Source organism: Aptenodytes patagonicus, chromosome 5 (assembly GCF_965638725.1).
Source record: "Aptenodytes patagonicus chromosome 5, bAptPat1.pri.cur, whole genome shotgun sequence".
NCBI lineage: Eukaryota > Metazoa > Chordata > Aves > Sphenisciformes > Spheniscidae > Aptenodytes > Aptenodytes patagonicus.
The window spans coordinates 48058714-48074748 of NC_134953.1; the positions used below are offsets into that span (position 1 = coordinate 48058714).

General features: G+C 42.2%; 1 protein-coding gene across 1 annotated transcript in view; it reads right to left on the bottom strand.

Moving 5' to 3' along the window:
- Window positions 1–16035, bottom strand: part of RGL1 (ral guanine nucleotide dissociation stimulator like 1) — an 83754-nt gene that overhangs the window by 25195 nt on the left and 42524 nt on the right. Inside the window, exon 5 of the mRNA XM_076339586.1 lies at window positions 1266–1450. Within this exon, the coding sequence (XP_076195701.1) occupies window positions 1266–1450 (185 nt within the window). The remainder of the gene's footprint in view (window positions 1–1265; window positions 1451–16035) is intronic.

Sequence of the window (16035 nt, forward strand, 5' to 3'; positions counted from 1 at the left end):
TGCAGACCCCGCAGGTTAATTGCGTTCTCCTCCTCTTATTTTATTCTAATTAACAGCCTCTATTCTGCCACAATTTGGAAAATGTTATCATTCAAATTGACCCGTCTATAACTCAGAAAAGAACCTTTTCAACTGTTACTTGAGGAAACAAATGCAGAAGCAGGGCTGCTGGGAACTTCTGTTCGCTTTGAACAACACATGAACCCAAATATAGCTCTTGTGAGCTTGCTTTGTTTGACCTGTGGGAACCAAACCCAGGAAAGGACATCAATAGGCACATATTAGCAATCCTGTTCACTTACCTGTGTTCAATAAGGAAAACGCTTGGGCTCTGTGCGGTACTCCTTTTTATGTACATGTTAATGACCAAGTTAATTTGGCATTTCACAGTATTATGCATTGACATGGTATTTCTGGAACATCCGGCAGACATGACTTTATGGGATGAAATGTTTTTTTTCCCTGTCATTTCCTTTATCCTTTATTACACGAATTATTCCCTCTCCCCCCTCTACCAAAGCTGGAAATTGATTCTAGTTCTCATTCACACACTATGTGAGCTCCTATGACTTTTCAGCTTATGCCACAGGAAGCTTTCTGACCAGGATAAGGGTATGTGTCAGGCTTGACGCTGCACACAGCATATTTGTGTTACTACAGTTCACTATTGTTTCAGTAGATTGTGACCCCCAATAACGTAAGTTTTTCCTCTGTCCTTGGATACCAGTAGCCGGCCACTCAAATAGGAAAAAACAGCCACAGACACTTCCTTTGACATGATGGTAACTAGGAAGAAAAGCTTCATGACAACAAGGCTTTGTGACTCAAGCTGTATTTTGTCACAGCTCTGTATTTTCCTTTTTGTTGGTTTGGACTTTTCTTGGGGGAGGGGGGGGTTGAAATGAGAAGACCAGCTAAAGAGCAGCTGTGTGTTTTAACTCAATGACATGGGAAGTGCGCTGACAATTAACCACTTAGCTGCTGCAGCAATCTCAAAGCTTTGGCTAAATATTAGAGAAGTGCTGGATTTCCCAATCCACTGCAGAATGAACAGGCACAGGCACCTACACTGTATGACTATTTCATCCTGCACAGAACCTGCAGCCTCATATATTTTTTTTAAAAAAAGAAACAAGAAGAAAGTCACTGGTGAGCCTCACAATATTGTCAATTAGCCTGAGAGTTGATGAAATATACTCCACATAAATCTCTGTGGTACCATACAGTCTGGGAGAACAGAAAGACAGAAAGGAAAGGTAACTTACCATCATTTTCCACTTCTTGGTTCTGGAACTGCTCCAAGAGGTTCTGTGCCCTCCTCTCTGGGTCAGAGCCGGGTATATTCCTCTTCAGGTAATCCAGCAACTTCAGCAAACACGGGTAGTTGGGTGGCTCTCTGAAATCCTCAGAGCACTGATCAAGCCAGGCTCGTAAGATTGATGCTATTGCACTAAGAGCAAATACACAGAGAACATACTGGTTATATACAGCATGTATTGATGCAATTGTATGTATCTGTATCTAATATAACAATAAAAACACTGAGACATTCATACCCCATGTGAAGGCAGTATGAAGACTTTTTGAACAAAGAATTTAATTTGTTCTTTTTATACATGGAATCTTATTATGATATCACTCTGATTTTGCCAGGGACTTCAGTGAAGTTGCTCCTGATTTGCAGTCCTACAAGTGGATCCAGTTATAGCCCCAAAATACAAACTAATAAAGAATCAAATCCATTTAAACCATATTGAGACCCTTCTATTAAATTCAGGACATCAAATAATGATAGATAAAGCAATTAAGATAATAAAATAGAATAATTTCAGTTGGAAGGGACCTACAACGATCAGCTAGTCCAACTGCCTGACCACTTCAGGGCCGACCAAAAGTTAAAGCATGTTTTAAGGGCATTGTACAAATGCCTCTTAAACACTGACAGGCTTGGGGCATCGATCACCTCTCTAGGAAGCCTGTTCCAGTGTTTGACCACCCTCTTGCTGAAGAAATGCTTCCTAATGTCCAGTCTAAACCTCCCCTGGCGCAGCTTTGAACCGTTCCCACGCATCCTGGCACTGGATCCCAGGGAGAAGAGATCAGCACCTCCCTCTCCTCTTCCCCTCCTCAGGAAGCTGTAGAGAGCAATGAGGTCGCCCCTCAGCCTCCTTCTCTCCAAACTAGACAAGCCCAAAGTCCTCAGCCGCTCCTCATAGGACATGCCTTCCAGCCTCATCACCAGCTTTGTTGCCCTCCTCTGGATGCATTCAAGGACCTTAACACCCTTCTTACATGGTCGGACCCAGAACTGCACACAGTACCCAAGGTGAGGCCTCACCAACACTGAATACAGCGGGATAATCACCTCTTTTGACCGGCTGGTCATGCTGTGTTTGATGCACCCCAGGGTGCAGTTTGCCCTCTTGGCTGCCAGGGTACACTGCTGACTCCTATTGAGCCTGCTGCCAACCAGCACCCCCAGATCCCCTTCTGCAGGGCTGCTCTCCAGCCACTCCTCTCCCAATTTATACTTGTGCCCCGGTGTTACTCTGTCCTAGGTGCAGAATCCAGCATTTCGACTTGTTAAATTTCATCCCATTAATCATAGCCCAATGCTCCAATCTGTCTAGATCCCTCTGCAAGACCTCCTGTCCCTCAAGAGAGTCAACAGCACCTCCCAGTTTGGTATCATCAGCAAACCTGTTAATGGTGCATTCAACTCCTGCATCCAGATTATTGATAAACATATTGAACAGAACTGGCCATAGAATTGAGCCCTGAGGAACACCGCTGGTGACCGGTTGCCAGCCAGATGTAGCCCCATTCACTACAACCCTTTGAGCTCTGCCCTTCAGGCAGTTCTTCACCAAGCGCACGGTAAACCCACTCATCCCACAGTTGGAGGACTTACCCAGAAGGATGCTGTGAGGGACAGTATCAAAAGCCCTACTAAGAACCAGAAAAACTGCATCCACCACCTTCCCTTCATCCACTGGGTGGGTAACCTTATCATAGGAGGATATCAAATTAGCTAAACAGGACTTTCCTTTTGTGAACCTATGTTGACTGTGCCTGATGAGTGCATTATTCTTTAAATGCCTTTCAACAGTATCCAGTGTAATCTTCTCCCTAATTTTTCCAGGGACTGAGGTTAGACTAACAGGTCTGTAGTTCCCTGGGTCTTCCCTCATGCCCTTTTTGTAGATTGGAATAACATTGCCTAGCTTCCAGTCAGCAGGGACCTCCCCAGACCCCCAAGACCTTTGGTAGATGATCGAAAGGGGTCCTGCCATAATATCGGCTAGCTCCTTCAGTACTCTGGGGTGAATCCCATCAGGCCCCATGGACTTGGGAACATTCAGCTGATACAGCTGGTCCCTTACAATTTCAGTGCCCACAAATGGGAAGTCACTGTTCCCACGCTCGTGGGTCCTCTGACTTAGGGGACCTGGCAGCCCAAGGTCTATCAGTATTATTAAAGACTGAGGCAAAAAACGCAGTGAATGCCTCCGCTTTTTCTTCATCCTTATTAGTCAGGTGACCATCTTCAACCAGTATTGGTCCAATATTTTCTTTAGACCTCCTCTTGCTATTAACACACTTAAAAATGCCCTTCTTGTTATCTGAAACAACACTGGCCAGTTTCATATCTAATTGAGCTTTGGCCTTTTGTGTCTTCTCCTTGCATAAACGAACCACAGCTCTGTAATCTTCCTGTGAAGCCTGACCTTGCTTCCAGAGATCATACAGTTCCTTTTTCCTCTTGAGCTCCACAAGGAGTTGCCTGTTCAGCCAAGCTGGTCTTCTGCCCTGCTTGCTTGACTTGCAACACAGTGGAATTGCCTGCTACTGTGCTTCTAAAAGGAGGTTCTTAAAGACTGACCAGCACTTGTGGACTCCTAAGCCCTCAAAAGCAGATTCCCAGGCTACTCTGCTAAATAGCTCCCTGAATAGCTTAAAGTTTGCTCTCCTGAAGTCCAGGGTAGCAATTCTGCTGTCTTTTTTTCTCATTACACTGAAAATTTTAAACTCAACCATTTTGTGATCACTGTGGCTAAGACAGCTATCACATCCCCCATGAGCCCTTCTCTATTCACAAATAGCAAGTCTAGGAGGGCATCTTTCCTAGTTGGCTCACTGAGTACCTGTGACAAGAAGTTATCTCCTACAAACTTCAAGAATTTCCAAGACCTGCTCATCACAGCAGTACGATATTCCCAGATGATATCAATATCAACAGATATTTCAGTATCTGTTGAAATCTCCCGTAAGGACAAGGGCTACCGATCCAGAGATTTCTCCTAATTGCCTGGAGAATAACTCATCAGTGCTTACATCCTGGCTAGGCAATCAGTAGTAGACACACACTACATCTCCTTTGTTTTCCATTCCTCTAATCCTTTCCCAGAAGCTCTCAACCATATCATCACTAACTGTAAGGGCTGTGCAACTAAATCTCTCCCTTACGTACAATGTGACACCTCCACCGTGCCTGCCCTGCCTACCCCTCCTGAACAGCCTGTAGGCCTCCATCCCAGCACTCCAACTGTGGGACTCATTCCACCAACTCTCACTAATACTAATGATATCGTAGCGCTGGGAGCTGATCAACGCTTCCAGTTCATCCTGTTTGTTTCTCATACTGCATGTGTTGGTGTACAAGCATTTCAGATACACTCCTGAGCCCTCCATGCTCCCAGGAGCACTGTAAATGTTCCCACTAGGATTGCCACCCTCTGGTGATGCCATGCCAACCCTTGGCTTACCTACTGCAATCCTGTTGGTATCCCCTTCCCCAATAAATTCTAGTTTAAAGCTCTCTCGATCAGCCCCACCAGCTTATGCCCAAAGACCTCTTTTCCCCATCGGGACAGGTGGATCCTGTCAGGCCCCAACAGACCTTGTCTCTCAAAGGCTCTTCCATAGTTTAAAACCCCAAAGTTTTGGTGTAGGCACCAGTCCTGGAGCCAGGTATTGATATCCTGGGCTCGCCTGTTTCTTCTGAAGTCTCCCCCCATTACTGGGAGGATTGAGGAAAACACTACCTATGCTCCCAAATTTTTTAGCATTCTTTCCAGGGCTCTGCTGTCTCTTTTGATTGACCTCAGACTTTTTGTTGCAACATCATTTGTACCCACACGAAAGAGCAGAAATGGATAGCAGTCTGAAGGTTGAAGTAGGCTTTTCAGTCTTGTGATGACGTCTCTAATTTGGGTGCCAGGGAGGCAGCAAACTTCCCTGAAAAGAGGGTCCAGTCCACAAACGGGTGCTTCCGTTCCACGTAGGAGGGAACACCAATGACCATAACTTGCCGTTGTTTCTTCTCAGCACTGGTCTTAATGCAGGTCTTGTTGTGAGGGGTTGGTCTCTCTGATCTTGGCAAGACTGCTTGTGCAGGTTCCTCCTCTTTCTCATTATGCACTTCATGTACTGTACCCAGGGCCTCATACCTGTCTGTAAGGGTATCATTATGCACACAATCAAAAGCAGAACATAATTTCTTAATTCCCTCTTGTGCCAGTGGGAAAAGCTGTGGCCCGGCAAGGCTGCAATGTTAGCTCCATTACTGCTTCCTGGGATGTGGGAAAATAGCAGGGAGGAAACAAGGTATTTGTGGCTCCTTCAGGGTAGCAGCTTCCCAGTGGAAGTGCTAAATCAAATGCTTCCTTTGGTGCCTTTCCTCTAATCAATTGCTGCTGCTGAGTCTGGGGACCAAACTGAAGCTGCATATTCCTCCACACCATATTACTCATTATCTGCTGTCTTAGTAGAAAGACTGCCCATTCATGAAACCTTGGGTTCTGTGAAAAAGCAGTCTAAGCCTGAATGTAACCCCCATGAGCACACACAGTTAGTGGGATTGCCTCATCTGTGAAGATAAAACCCTAATCGTGGCACATGCAGCATAGGCAGCACTATGCTGCCAGTGCCCAGTATCAAGCTTGAAGCACCAAGATAGCTGAACCCAGAAGACAGATTGGTCTTGCTAATCTTAGGATGAAATGTGTAACAATGTTATGTGTAACAATGTTATGTGTAACAAAAATGTTATGTATCAGCAGAATCTTGATTTTACCCTTAGCCCGAAGACAAGGACAGGCTGTCAAATTATACCATGCAAAAAGGTATCTTGGTCATGCTGGTGGTGCAGGAAAAGGATGCTTAAGGAGTTATAGGAGTGTTGGATCTCGTTCTAGACCTTAGACACATGCAGCTAAAAAGACACCAACTGCAGAGAACTGCCCACGGACAGTCCTTCTACAGACTGAGCAGGATAAGGGGAAACCAGAGCTGATGAATCAACGTGGCTTCCACCCTGCCTGAAACGAAGGGAAGTGATCTGTTTATCTACTTTTCCTGGTTTATGTAGGTTTTAACCCACACCCACCTAATTAGATTGGTACTTAGATACTGCACAAACGTATGCTTATGGGAATTTCTTTAAATCCTGTCTTTGCAGGGATTTTTCATCATTTCAACTTGATTCTGTAAGAAAATAAGACTTACAATTTATGCTATGGTTTTCCAGATATAACTTACAATGTTGTTGACAAATTTCAACTAAGTGTGGAAAAACTGGAAGAAGTCTAGAAAAATAACCAAATTACTTCAAGTTTTAAGAAAATTCAAGCCTGGATAAAAAATAATGATCAACTTATTTTTTCTGCTGCAGGAAAGACTGTGAGATCTTTGGTTCTTCATAGCAATGTGCCAGTAAATCAGCACGTTTGTTTTGGTGCACCAATTAGCACTGGCCACAGCACATATTACAGGCTGGGAAGACACAGACAAAAAACTTTTTAAAGAGAATTTTGTTTACCTGAGCTGACAGAAAGAGTAGAGAAAAGGACTTTTGTGTGCGGTCACATAACATGACACACTGGCCATGGCCACTGTCTCATGATCACCTACTGTGGTGTTCAAAAGTAGGACATAACGTGAGAGGGGAAAAAGCCCCTTGTTCCAGAATAAAAGGCACAATAAACATCTAAACTTCCTGAGAAAAGGAAGTCCTGAAGATTTCCTCTGTGACACTGAAACCATCCCTGTATTTCAAATCACTTCCAACCAGTAGTCATAAACGTTGTGGCAGGCGCAAGAGGTGACTTACAGGTATTGCTGTCATGGAAAGCAGGGGAAGATGTTTAGGAGAGAAGAAACACCATTTTGTAGGGAAGCATACCTCATGAGCTTCACTGCCATCAGAAGAACAGCTGAGATCACCAAGTGACAACAGCCCTGGTTTGCAGCAGGTCCTATTCGGTTCTGCAAATGCTTAGGACTGTGCTGTGTAGTTAGCAGCGAGAGCTGAGACCTCCAATGACCATATTTTTCACATCTACAGGAACCTTCCCTGCTACCTATTCCAATAACTCGATTTCACAAGACCCTCATGCAGTAACAGTATCCCACGCTCCCAATGGTATTCCATGAAGAGAAGGGCCATGCTCCCAGTAAAAGCCTCTAACCACAAGTATCCAATTAGAGATGCTGATGTGTCAGCTCAAAGAGCATCTGTGCTCTGTGCTCATGACAATCTGGCACTTGGCTTTTAAAGTTCAAATCCTCAAAAACACAGATGTAGTGTCTCCGGGTCTATCATGTTAATAGCTGCAAAATGGAAAGGGACAAGCATGCCAGGAGGGCCTCTCTTTCCTCAATTTATGAGATCACGAGAGGAATTCAAATACGAACATAGATTTCACATGTAGACAACAAGGAACCCCAAAGCCAACCCAGAAAGCTCTCGTATCAGAGCTACATACAAATACTGGCACGTTTGTTCTGCAAGTATGGAAACCACAGCAATATCTCGTTAACTCAGCTGCTCAGTAGCATTCAAAATAAACCAACAGTTAAGAAAGAGTAAAGACAGTTTCTCCCACTCTCCTTGTCTCATCTTAACCGTATTGGTTTTTCCTCAAAACTCAATTAACTTTTAATCCCATACAGATATCATTTTACAAGTCCTATCCATTTGTCTATTGTTTCTTCTGTTTTTTTCTCTGATATCGTGGCAACTTTGAATTTCTAATTAGAGTATTTGGAAATCTGTCAGTAATACTGTTTGGTTAGGCTTGCTGACAGAAGACACTCTGGAATTACAATTTTAGAGCTACAAAAAGTATTCACAACCAAAAATTAACATGCAAACACATTCTGGATTTCAGGTTTCATTGCAAACATGAAACAGATTATGCAGCTTGGAAGACTCTCTTCACATTTGAAAACTGTTTTGGGCCAAATTTTCACAACTCTGCTCAGACAAGCTTCCACCGTACACGCAACAAGTACAGCCTTCATGGTTTAGGCCAGTGGTGGCCAAACTTTTTATCTGGAGCTTCAGGACCATTTTTCTCAGTCAGGACAGGTATCACACAACAGCCAGTGCTCCACGACCACTGCAGCGAAGCCAACAGTGCCAGCCCAGCTCCACATCCCAAGGCGCAAGAAAGGCCACAACAGACGGATGCCCACAGCAATGCTCCCAAGCTCTCACTCCACCCTTCCCTCTCCTCACATTTTTAATCGTCCTCTCTAGCCCCACACATACCCAGAACGCCGAGTCACAGCAGCACTTACAGTCACAAACACTACTGTCCTATGTTCACAGTATTTTCATTTCTTTTCCACCACAGGCAGGGGAACACTGTGCCTCGCTCCATGCCCTAATCATGTATTTCCTCCTGCTCTGTGCCCCTTTTCCCCACTCACATCACAAACTCACCATCATCCCTACTGGGTCTACCACCAAAAAACTAGGTTGGGTATTCTTTTCTTATGAGCATTTACCAGTTCAGCAATGATTTGGAAGAAGCAGCCTCTCCACAGGATAAGTTCTTGTACTAATATTGTTCACACACTCTTTATACTAAGCTCAGTTTCCAGAGGCTTGGTTGATAGCCACTTTCATAAGCTGAAGAATAAACAGAGTTTAAGACAGACCCAGTCTCCCAGAGCAGGGTGAAGAGTTCACAGCTGTTACAGACACTGATTTTTGCCAGCAAAATCATTTCAGTCAAGAGGGGAAATAGGAAAGAGAAAAAAGGTACACTGTGCCCTACTGACCTCCTATCGCCTGACTGTTTAATTGGTGTGTCAGGGAGGGAAGCTTTCTGAAAACGGGCTGGAGTATTGCCCATATCTTGCAGTAGCTTTACGTTTGCTGCCCTTGAGAAGAAACTCCCTGTACTCAATAGACCCAGAGACAGATAGGAACGAGAGCCTTCCAAGATCTCAGACAGGAAAGAAACGTCACAGGCCACATTTTTCATGGGTTGATTATAAGCTATAAATTTTTCCTTTCCTGCCTGTAAGAAAAAACTTTTCAATGTTTAACTCCTGTCCTGCCAACCACAGACTCTGGACTCTGTTCAGCAATACTTTCAAGTTTCACACCTATCAGAAAGTCTTCTGATTTCCATACCAGCTTTGCTTGAAGTCCATCTCTGAAGGTATCAGTCTCCAGAATCTATCTACTGTTAGGTGGAAGTAGTATACCTGATTCTGTCGTTCACAAACTGGGAACACAAAAGTACTCATCCATTCCCATTTACCCATGAGCTACCACAAAACGTGATGAGACTGTGGCAGCTCCAAGTCTAATATCTCCGTTAAGCTGAGCTAGCAGGGCACAGAGGAGGTGGAAAATGAGGCCTTCATATCACATAGCCACAAGTGATTCAATAGGTTACACAGAAATTCTGCATAGTCTTTTCTCAACTGGGAAGAGAGCTATAACACTGGTCCTGAAGAGGTCTGCACAGGAATTAGAGATAATTTCTTGCCAAAAAGGCAAAAGCAGTGTTTTCTTTCCCACCACAATTATTTCTAAAGAATGAGTAGAAGGGAATCTCAACAATTAAGGAGAATAAGGAGAACCTCAGTTGCAAAAAGAGATTAAATGGCTGATTTCTTATGAAATTAGACAGGAACATGCACAAAATTATCTGTAATTTGCCAAATGAGTACTTAAGACCATCAATGGAATAATCTTTACAGAGGACTACTCCCTCTCCTCCACTCTCCATGCAATAGCTTTTAGGCTTGGCTCACACAGACTAAATTAAGCCAGCTGTATTTTCTCAGTTTTGCTTGTTAAGTAACAACATGGGCAGTTAAATCTCAGCTTTGAATCAGAGGCAAAATGTATGTAAATTGCAAGCAAAGGTTGATGTAAGGGTAGCTTCTCACACCCAGTCCATTTATAAATAACGTGCTGATGACTTCCAGCAAATGATCTGCTCTTCTTTTGATTTGGGAAGAACTGGTTGAATAGCATACGGGCGCATGTAAAGTCACTAAGGGAATAGCTCTGCTAGTTGTTCATTGTTTTGAGATGCCAATCATTATTTTTCTTTGCTCTCCTAATTATTCTTTTTTACTTGGTTCTGGTTGTTTTCATAACTCTCCTGCTCTTCCATTGCTTATACTGCCCTGTGTTTGACTCCGCTTCTCATGTAACCACATTGGTTTCTGCTGTTGTTTTAGCTTAATTGGCTTTACTGGAATGAATGCTGATTGTTGTTCTCCCAAATGCATCTTAACTGCTTCCCACCATGGATTTCCCAGGCATCAGAAACTTCCAGCCAATTTTCTTCCATTTGTCTCACATTCCTTTGGTGTCTGTTCTCCTGGAGTACAATGTTTCAGGACCAGTTTTATTTCTGCAGTACTGTAACTGTGCTCATTGTTTTCCAGCAGGACTGCTAACTTCAGTAGGAAACAAAAGACAAGTTTTCTGTCGGGAAGGTCTGAATACACAAGAAGCCATGGGACAATGTTTGTTTATCACCATGAGAAACTCCAAATGCTGCAGTATTACATTGAAGGTTTCAGTATTTGCTATTTTAATGCAGAAGAGGAGGGGTAAACATGCAAGACATGCCATGTGATAACAGAATAGTTCCTTAATTTTCTTTATTTGAACTGTTTTACCCAGTTGCTGTGGAATGAAACAAGGAGATTTCAGTTTAGCTTTGTCTGCGGTTTTCAATCGTGCCACATTCCAAGTTTTAATAACAAACAAATTCCACATTTTTATAATAAAGCAGATGCAACTAGGAGCTGACATTCAAGACAACAAAAAAGCCCCAAGTATTTTGATTCATTTCTGCGGTGTGTCATTCATCCGAGGGAGAGCACCACCAATCTACTCCAAATCAGCAAACCAAAGGCAGTAGCAGAACGAAACCACAACCTTATACTCCAAGAGCAGGCTTGAAAGGACTTCTACTGTTACTCAAGCTCATTTAGGATTTAAAAGCCTCAGGACTCAGCCATGGCGGTGCTTAGGACTGCAGAAGAGGAGAGTTTGAGGGCTTAAAGCTATTTTACTTTTTGTACTACATAAACTGTTTCTGCTTCTCATTCAGCTGGTCCAACTCAGTAAGAATCCTTCCTTCTACAGCACTGGGGATGTGAGTATACAATGTAGCCAGGAAAAAAAAAATAAAGATAATTAAAATCCCCATTGAAACCTCATACTGCAACCAGGAGACCAGTTTTCCGGTTCTACCACTTTCTCTTTAGTATCCTTGAGAAATATAACCTAAACTGGGATTTATAAAAGGTCTTAAACTTGCTTTGGTTTCATCAGAAAAATAGATGTAAATGAACGGCTCAGAACACGGCTCACTGTTTACGGCACAGTGTTTCCTTTTCATCTCCTTTGCCCTGGCTGTGGAGTCTCTTACTAGCTACAAACGCAAGAGTTATTTCTACATACAGGGGGAGATGGCACCCCTTTTCCTCTCCCCATTATCTTTACCAACATGCCTAAAGGGTGTCTTTAAAGACAACATACCAATGTTAGACCTCTGGAAAGCAAACAAACAAGAATCATGGTTCAAGTCCATGGACCAATATGGCAACATTGTCTGCCTCTTGAAAAACCTCTCCCGCAGGTAATCTCAGGTTCATACTACTATATCTTTCAGCATACTACTATATCTTTCAGTGAGGTCTTCAAGTAACTAGATTCAGTTAACATTAAACCAGTCTTCTCTGAAGGCAAACATTGCAGGCAAGCCTGAACTGCCAGGCTGGACATTTTTCTGTGTGCGTTGAACAGGAATGAATCACTTCTGGGAACTTCACGGACAGAAATCTTTTAAACTCATGGCAACAAGCTTGGCACCTTTTATCCATGAAGTGTGTTGTGCTGCATCAGCTCTCCAGGTCTCACACACCTAGCAAGTCATATCAGTGACATGGCCCCAGCACTGCTTCAGACCCTCATGTTACTCAGAGGCATCTCAGTGTCCAGTGAAGCTATTGACTTCCAAAAGATACAAGCAACTATGATATTTTATGCTGCAAAGGCTTTATGGTTCTTTCTCTGTCCTCAGCCAGCTCCAGCCAGGTCTTTAATGCTTATCTTCTGTGAAAGAAGTGTTCTGCTCCTTTAATACATCACCTCTTAAAATTCATAAGTCTGTGGTTTGGGTATAGTTGTCTGCCAGCAGTGGATTGCCCAGAGATCAAAATTAACACCATCTTTCAGTAGGGGGAGGGAAGTAGGGCACAAATTATTTCACAGATCATTCTGCGTAGAAAACTCAGCCTTTTAACAGTGAGTTAAAAGTTAACTGAGAAACTCTCCTGCTCTGAATAGAGATCACAGTGATCAGCTCATATCACCAAAAGCATTGTTTCTAACTATCTTGTAGGCAATACACACAACCATTTCAGTAGAACTGAAGTCCCCAAACATCATTAGTTGTTTGGCTTGCTGATCCCCTTCCCAGAATATGTAAAATTGCTTGAGATCTCTTAGACGTGACTATATCATTGAAGTTTCCCATGACTCCTGGCTGGTAAGCTGTGTAGTCTTCACACCAGACACAAGCAAGAGAAAGTACTTTATTTTTTTGCTCTACTTTCTTTCCTCATTTGCTTTTTGTCAGGTGACATGTACCAAAAGACACATTTGAACTATACAACCTCACTTAAAAAACAAAACCATAATTGAATTATAGTACAAATTCTTTACAGAACATGTAAGGTACACTATCATATAGATCTCTCTTTAATTCTTAAAGCTACTCATCATACTGATAATTTTTATTTATGTTCAGCGTATGTATGGCTTTATTCTGAATTGACACATGTCTTGGTGTGTTATATCTACTCTTTTCTTTTTGAAAGTCAACAGAAGTCCTAACCTAAAAAATACATAGTGAACACAGAGAACTCTGAAGAGAACGATGACCTAAGATGAGGAGGCAACTCTGTCACACCTCAATACAAAACCATGTAGAACTGAGAAACAGCACCAGGCAATCTTGTTTATATGATGCAAGGAAGAGCAAAAAGAATTGTTTATAGGAGGAGACAGAGGGTCAAGTAAGTAACTCCTTACAACTCTCTTATCAGACAATTAAGAGAGGCATGGCATCATATTTCTGGAAACACAGGCTGAAGTCCATCTAACTCAGACAGTTGACTGGAATATCTGACCTTTTCTGGACTTTATTCTTCTGTTACTTGTGATCATGAACTTTCTAACTGACTGAAAGTAGTGAGAACTGTGGAAAGCAACCTACTGAACATGAAAAGCCAAGGTGAGTCCTGATTAAAAAAAAAAAAAACATAACAAAAACCTCAGTCATGCATGGCAGGTTTTTTTAAGCTCACAAAACTTTTGATGGTGTTCAGAGCTTACTCATAACTCTGAGGTCCAAACTGTCTGTGTATTTTTAAAGTTACAAAATTATAGTACCTTTGTTTAAACTGTGTAATACTGAATGAAGTTTTAAAGAGAAGAACAATAATAATAAAAAGCCCGAAAGATATTTTGAATTAGATGTAATTAAATCCGATCCCTGTTGAAAAATAATGATTTTTTTGACCACTCCAGCCGCCCAAAAATTATAGGAATGATGCTTAAGTGAACAGGAGAAAATTCCCTTGGCAGAACGGATCCTTAGAAGGCATGTTTCCCAACATAGCTGAAGTGATCTTGGGTCAGTAACAACTATATGTCATTGCAACAAGTGTGAGAAGTAACTGCTGGCTCAGACCCAGAATTTGGAAACACAAGGGTAGGTTTATAGCTCCTACAAGTCTCTCAAATGAGGCTGTGCCATGAGTGTGCTCAAGCCCTAGTGTAGGACTTGCAGGTCCTGAGCTACTTGAACACTGGGTGGAATGCTAAAATAATTTTAAAAATATATATATATACACACATAAGGCATTTTCCTTCTCAAATCATGTCACAGCTCTATACAACAAGTGCAAAAAGCACAGAGAATTTCAACATAGAAATAACTAACCTGTGGGCTTACAGTACACCACATACAACATAATATTCCTCCCATACATACCTAAGATTGTGCAAAAACCCTCTCTTCTTTAAAGCTCCATGAGACATGTAAAGAGCCATAAATTCTTCTCCTGCAGTTATGTTTAACTTCTGTATTGGTTTTTTGTGTCAAACCAGTGGCAATGCTTTAAATTGCATCCCCATTTCTAATGCCCCAAATGGATTTTTACAGCTTCTGAACTATCACATGAGTCTGACGAATGCATAAGATCTCTGGCCACAGACCATGGGCTTCCCCACAAGATATTTTTCCTCTGAGAAATACAGAGTTAATGGCAAGAAGTAACATGGCTCTACTGCTTCTTCCTCTTATTTCTCCAAGTCATACAAAACTGAGAGCACAATTATATCATGTTTCTGTTCTATGAGAAGAGAGTGTAAATGCAATTATATTGGAATTATCCCAGACGAGAAAACCTGAACTACTAGAACTACGTGTTTCACAACAAGACTACAAAGCCAACCTCTTTTCTAGATACCATTAATCATATCTAAAAGAGAAGTAGCCAGAGCAACTGAGAGCAATGGAAATTTTTAAGGCAGGAAAGTGAATTCACATTTATACAGGATCTGTTAAAACACGTATACCTGAAAAATTACTTTGTTGACAACTTCATTGCTGAGCTTTCTATAAATAAGTAGTTGGGTAACAGTATGAAATTCAGACATAAAAGGTATCTTACAAGGACCAAAGGATCAAAATAAGCTGTGCCGACTATATCCATGAAAATTATGTCAGATAATGTCATCAGAAGTTGTGCTACCACAGGAATAAAACCACAGACTCCATCCACTTCTCAGTCCCTGGCTGTGCAAAGCCATTACATGACGATTACATGCCAAGAGGGAAGACAGCATTGAGGCAGCAGGAAGCAACTAGGCAGGGGATAGATGATAAACTACATGTATGTCAGTAGGAAAACAATTCCATTTAAAAAAATAAATAAAACAAACATGCTCCTAACTAAATGCTGTTTCACTTGCACGTTCACCTCTAGGCATAACAAAAAATTGATGCATTTTGCCCAAAGCCTGAGTGACGCTAACATCAAGATTACTTTCACCCCTTTTTTCTCCATCTCAATCAAGCTCCTTTGGGTCCATGAAAAGGCAGGAGGGGGATTAATCCCGACATGATTTATACTGGTGAAATTATCTTCCTCATCCCCAATATAAATCCTTAATCTATTTTGCAGGAAGGGTACTGCTTTAGCTTATATTTTATGGCTGGACTGACTGAGATAGGGGGAGGTCAAATGGTCTGCCCAAAGCTGGAAGAGACCCTAGAGCTCATTTTGGATGGGAGTGTGGGAACCCGCTGCCTGCCTATTATCTCCTCTACCCACTACATGATATTGCCTTCTTGGTGCTTGTGACCAAGTTTTAACTACCAGTTGTTCTTTGGTGAGTTCTCATGGCAAAGTGGGAGAAAAACATTGATAGCTCTCTGTTATGCCATCCCGGAGAATTGAGCTCCCATGATGAGTCTCATGGGGCAAGAGGAACAGTCCAAATCATCAGAGCTTGTAGCTTTCTGTCCTTGCTAAGTGCTAAAAAAAAAATAAAATTAACAAGCGGTAACATTTTGTTTCTAACTAAAGCCTTTGAGAATCCTGTATCATTTACAGACGTTAATTAAGCTCTACATTTCTTCTGCAGTCAAGCAAGCATAATTCATCGTGTTTTCAGAGACAGCTATTGAAACGCTC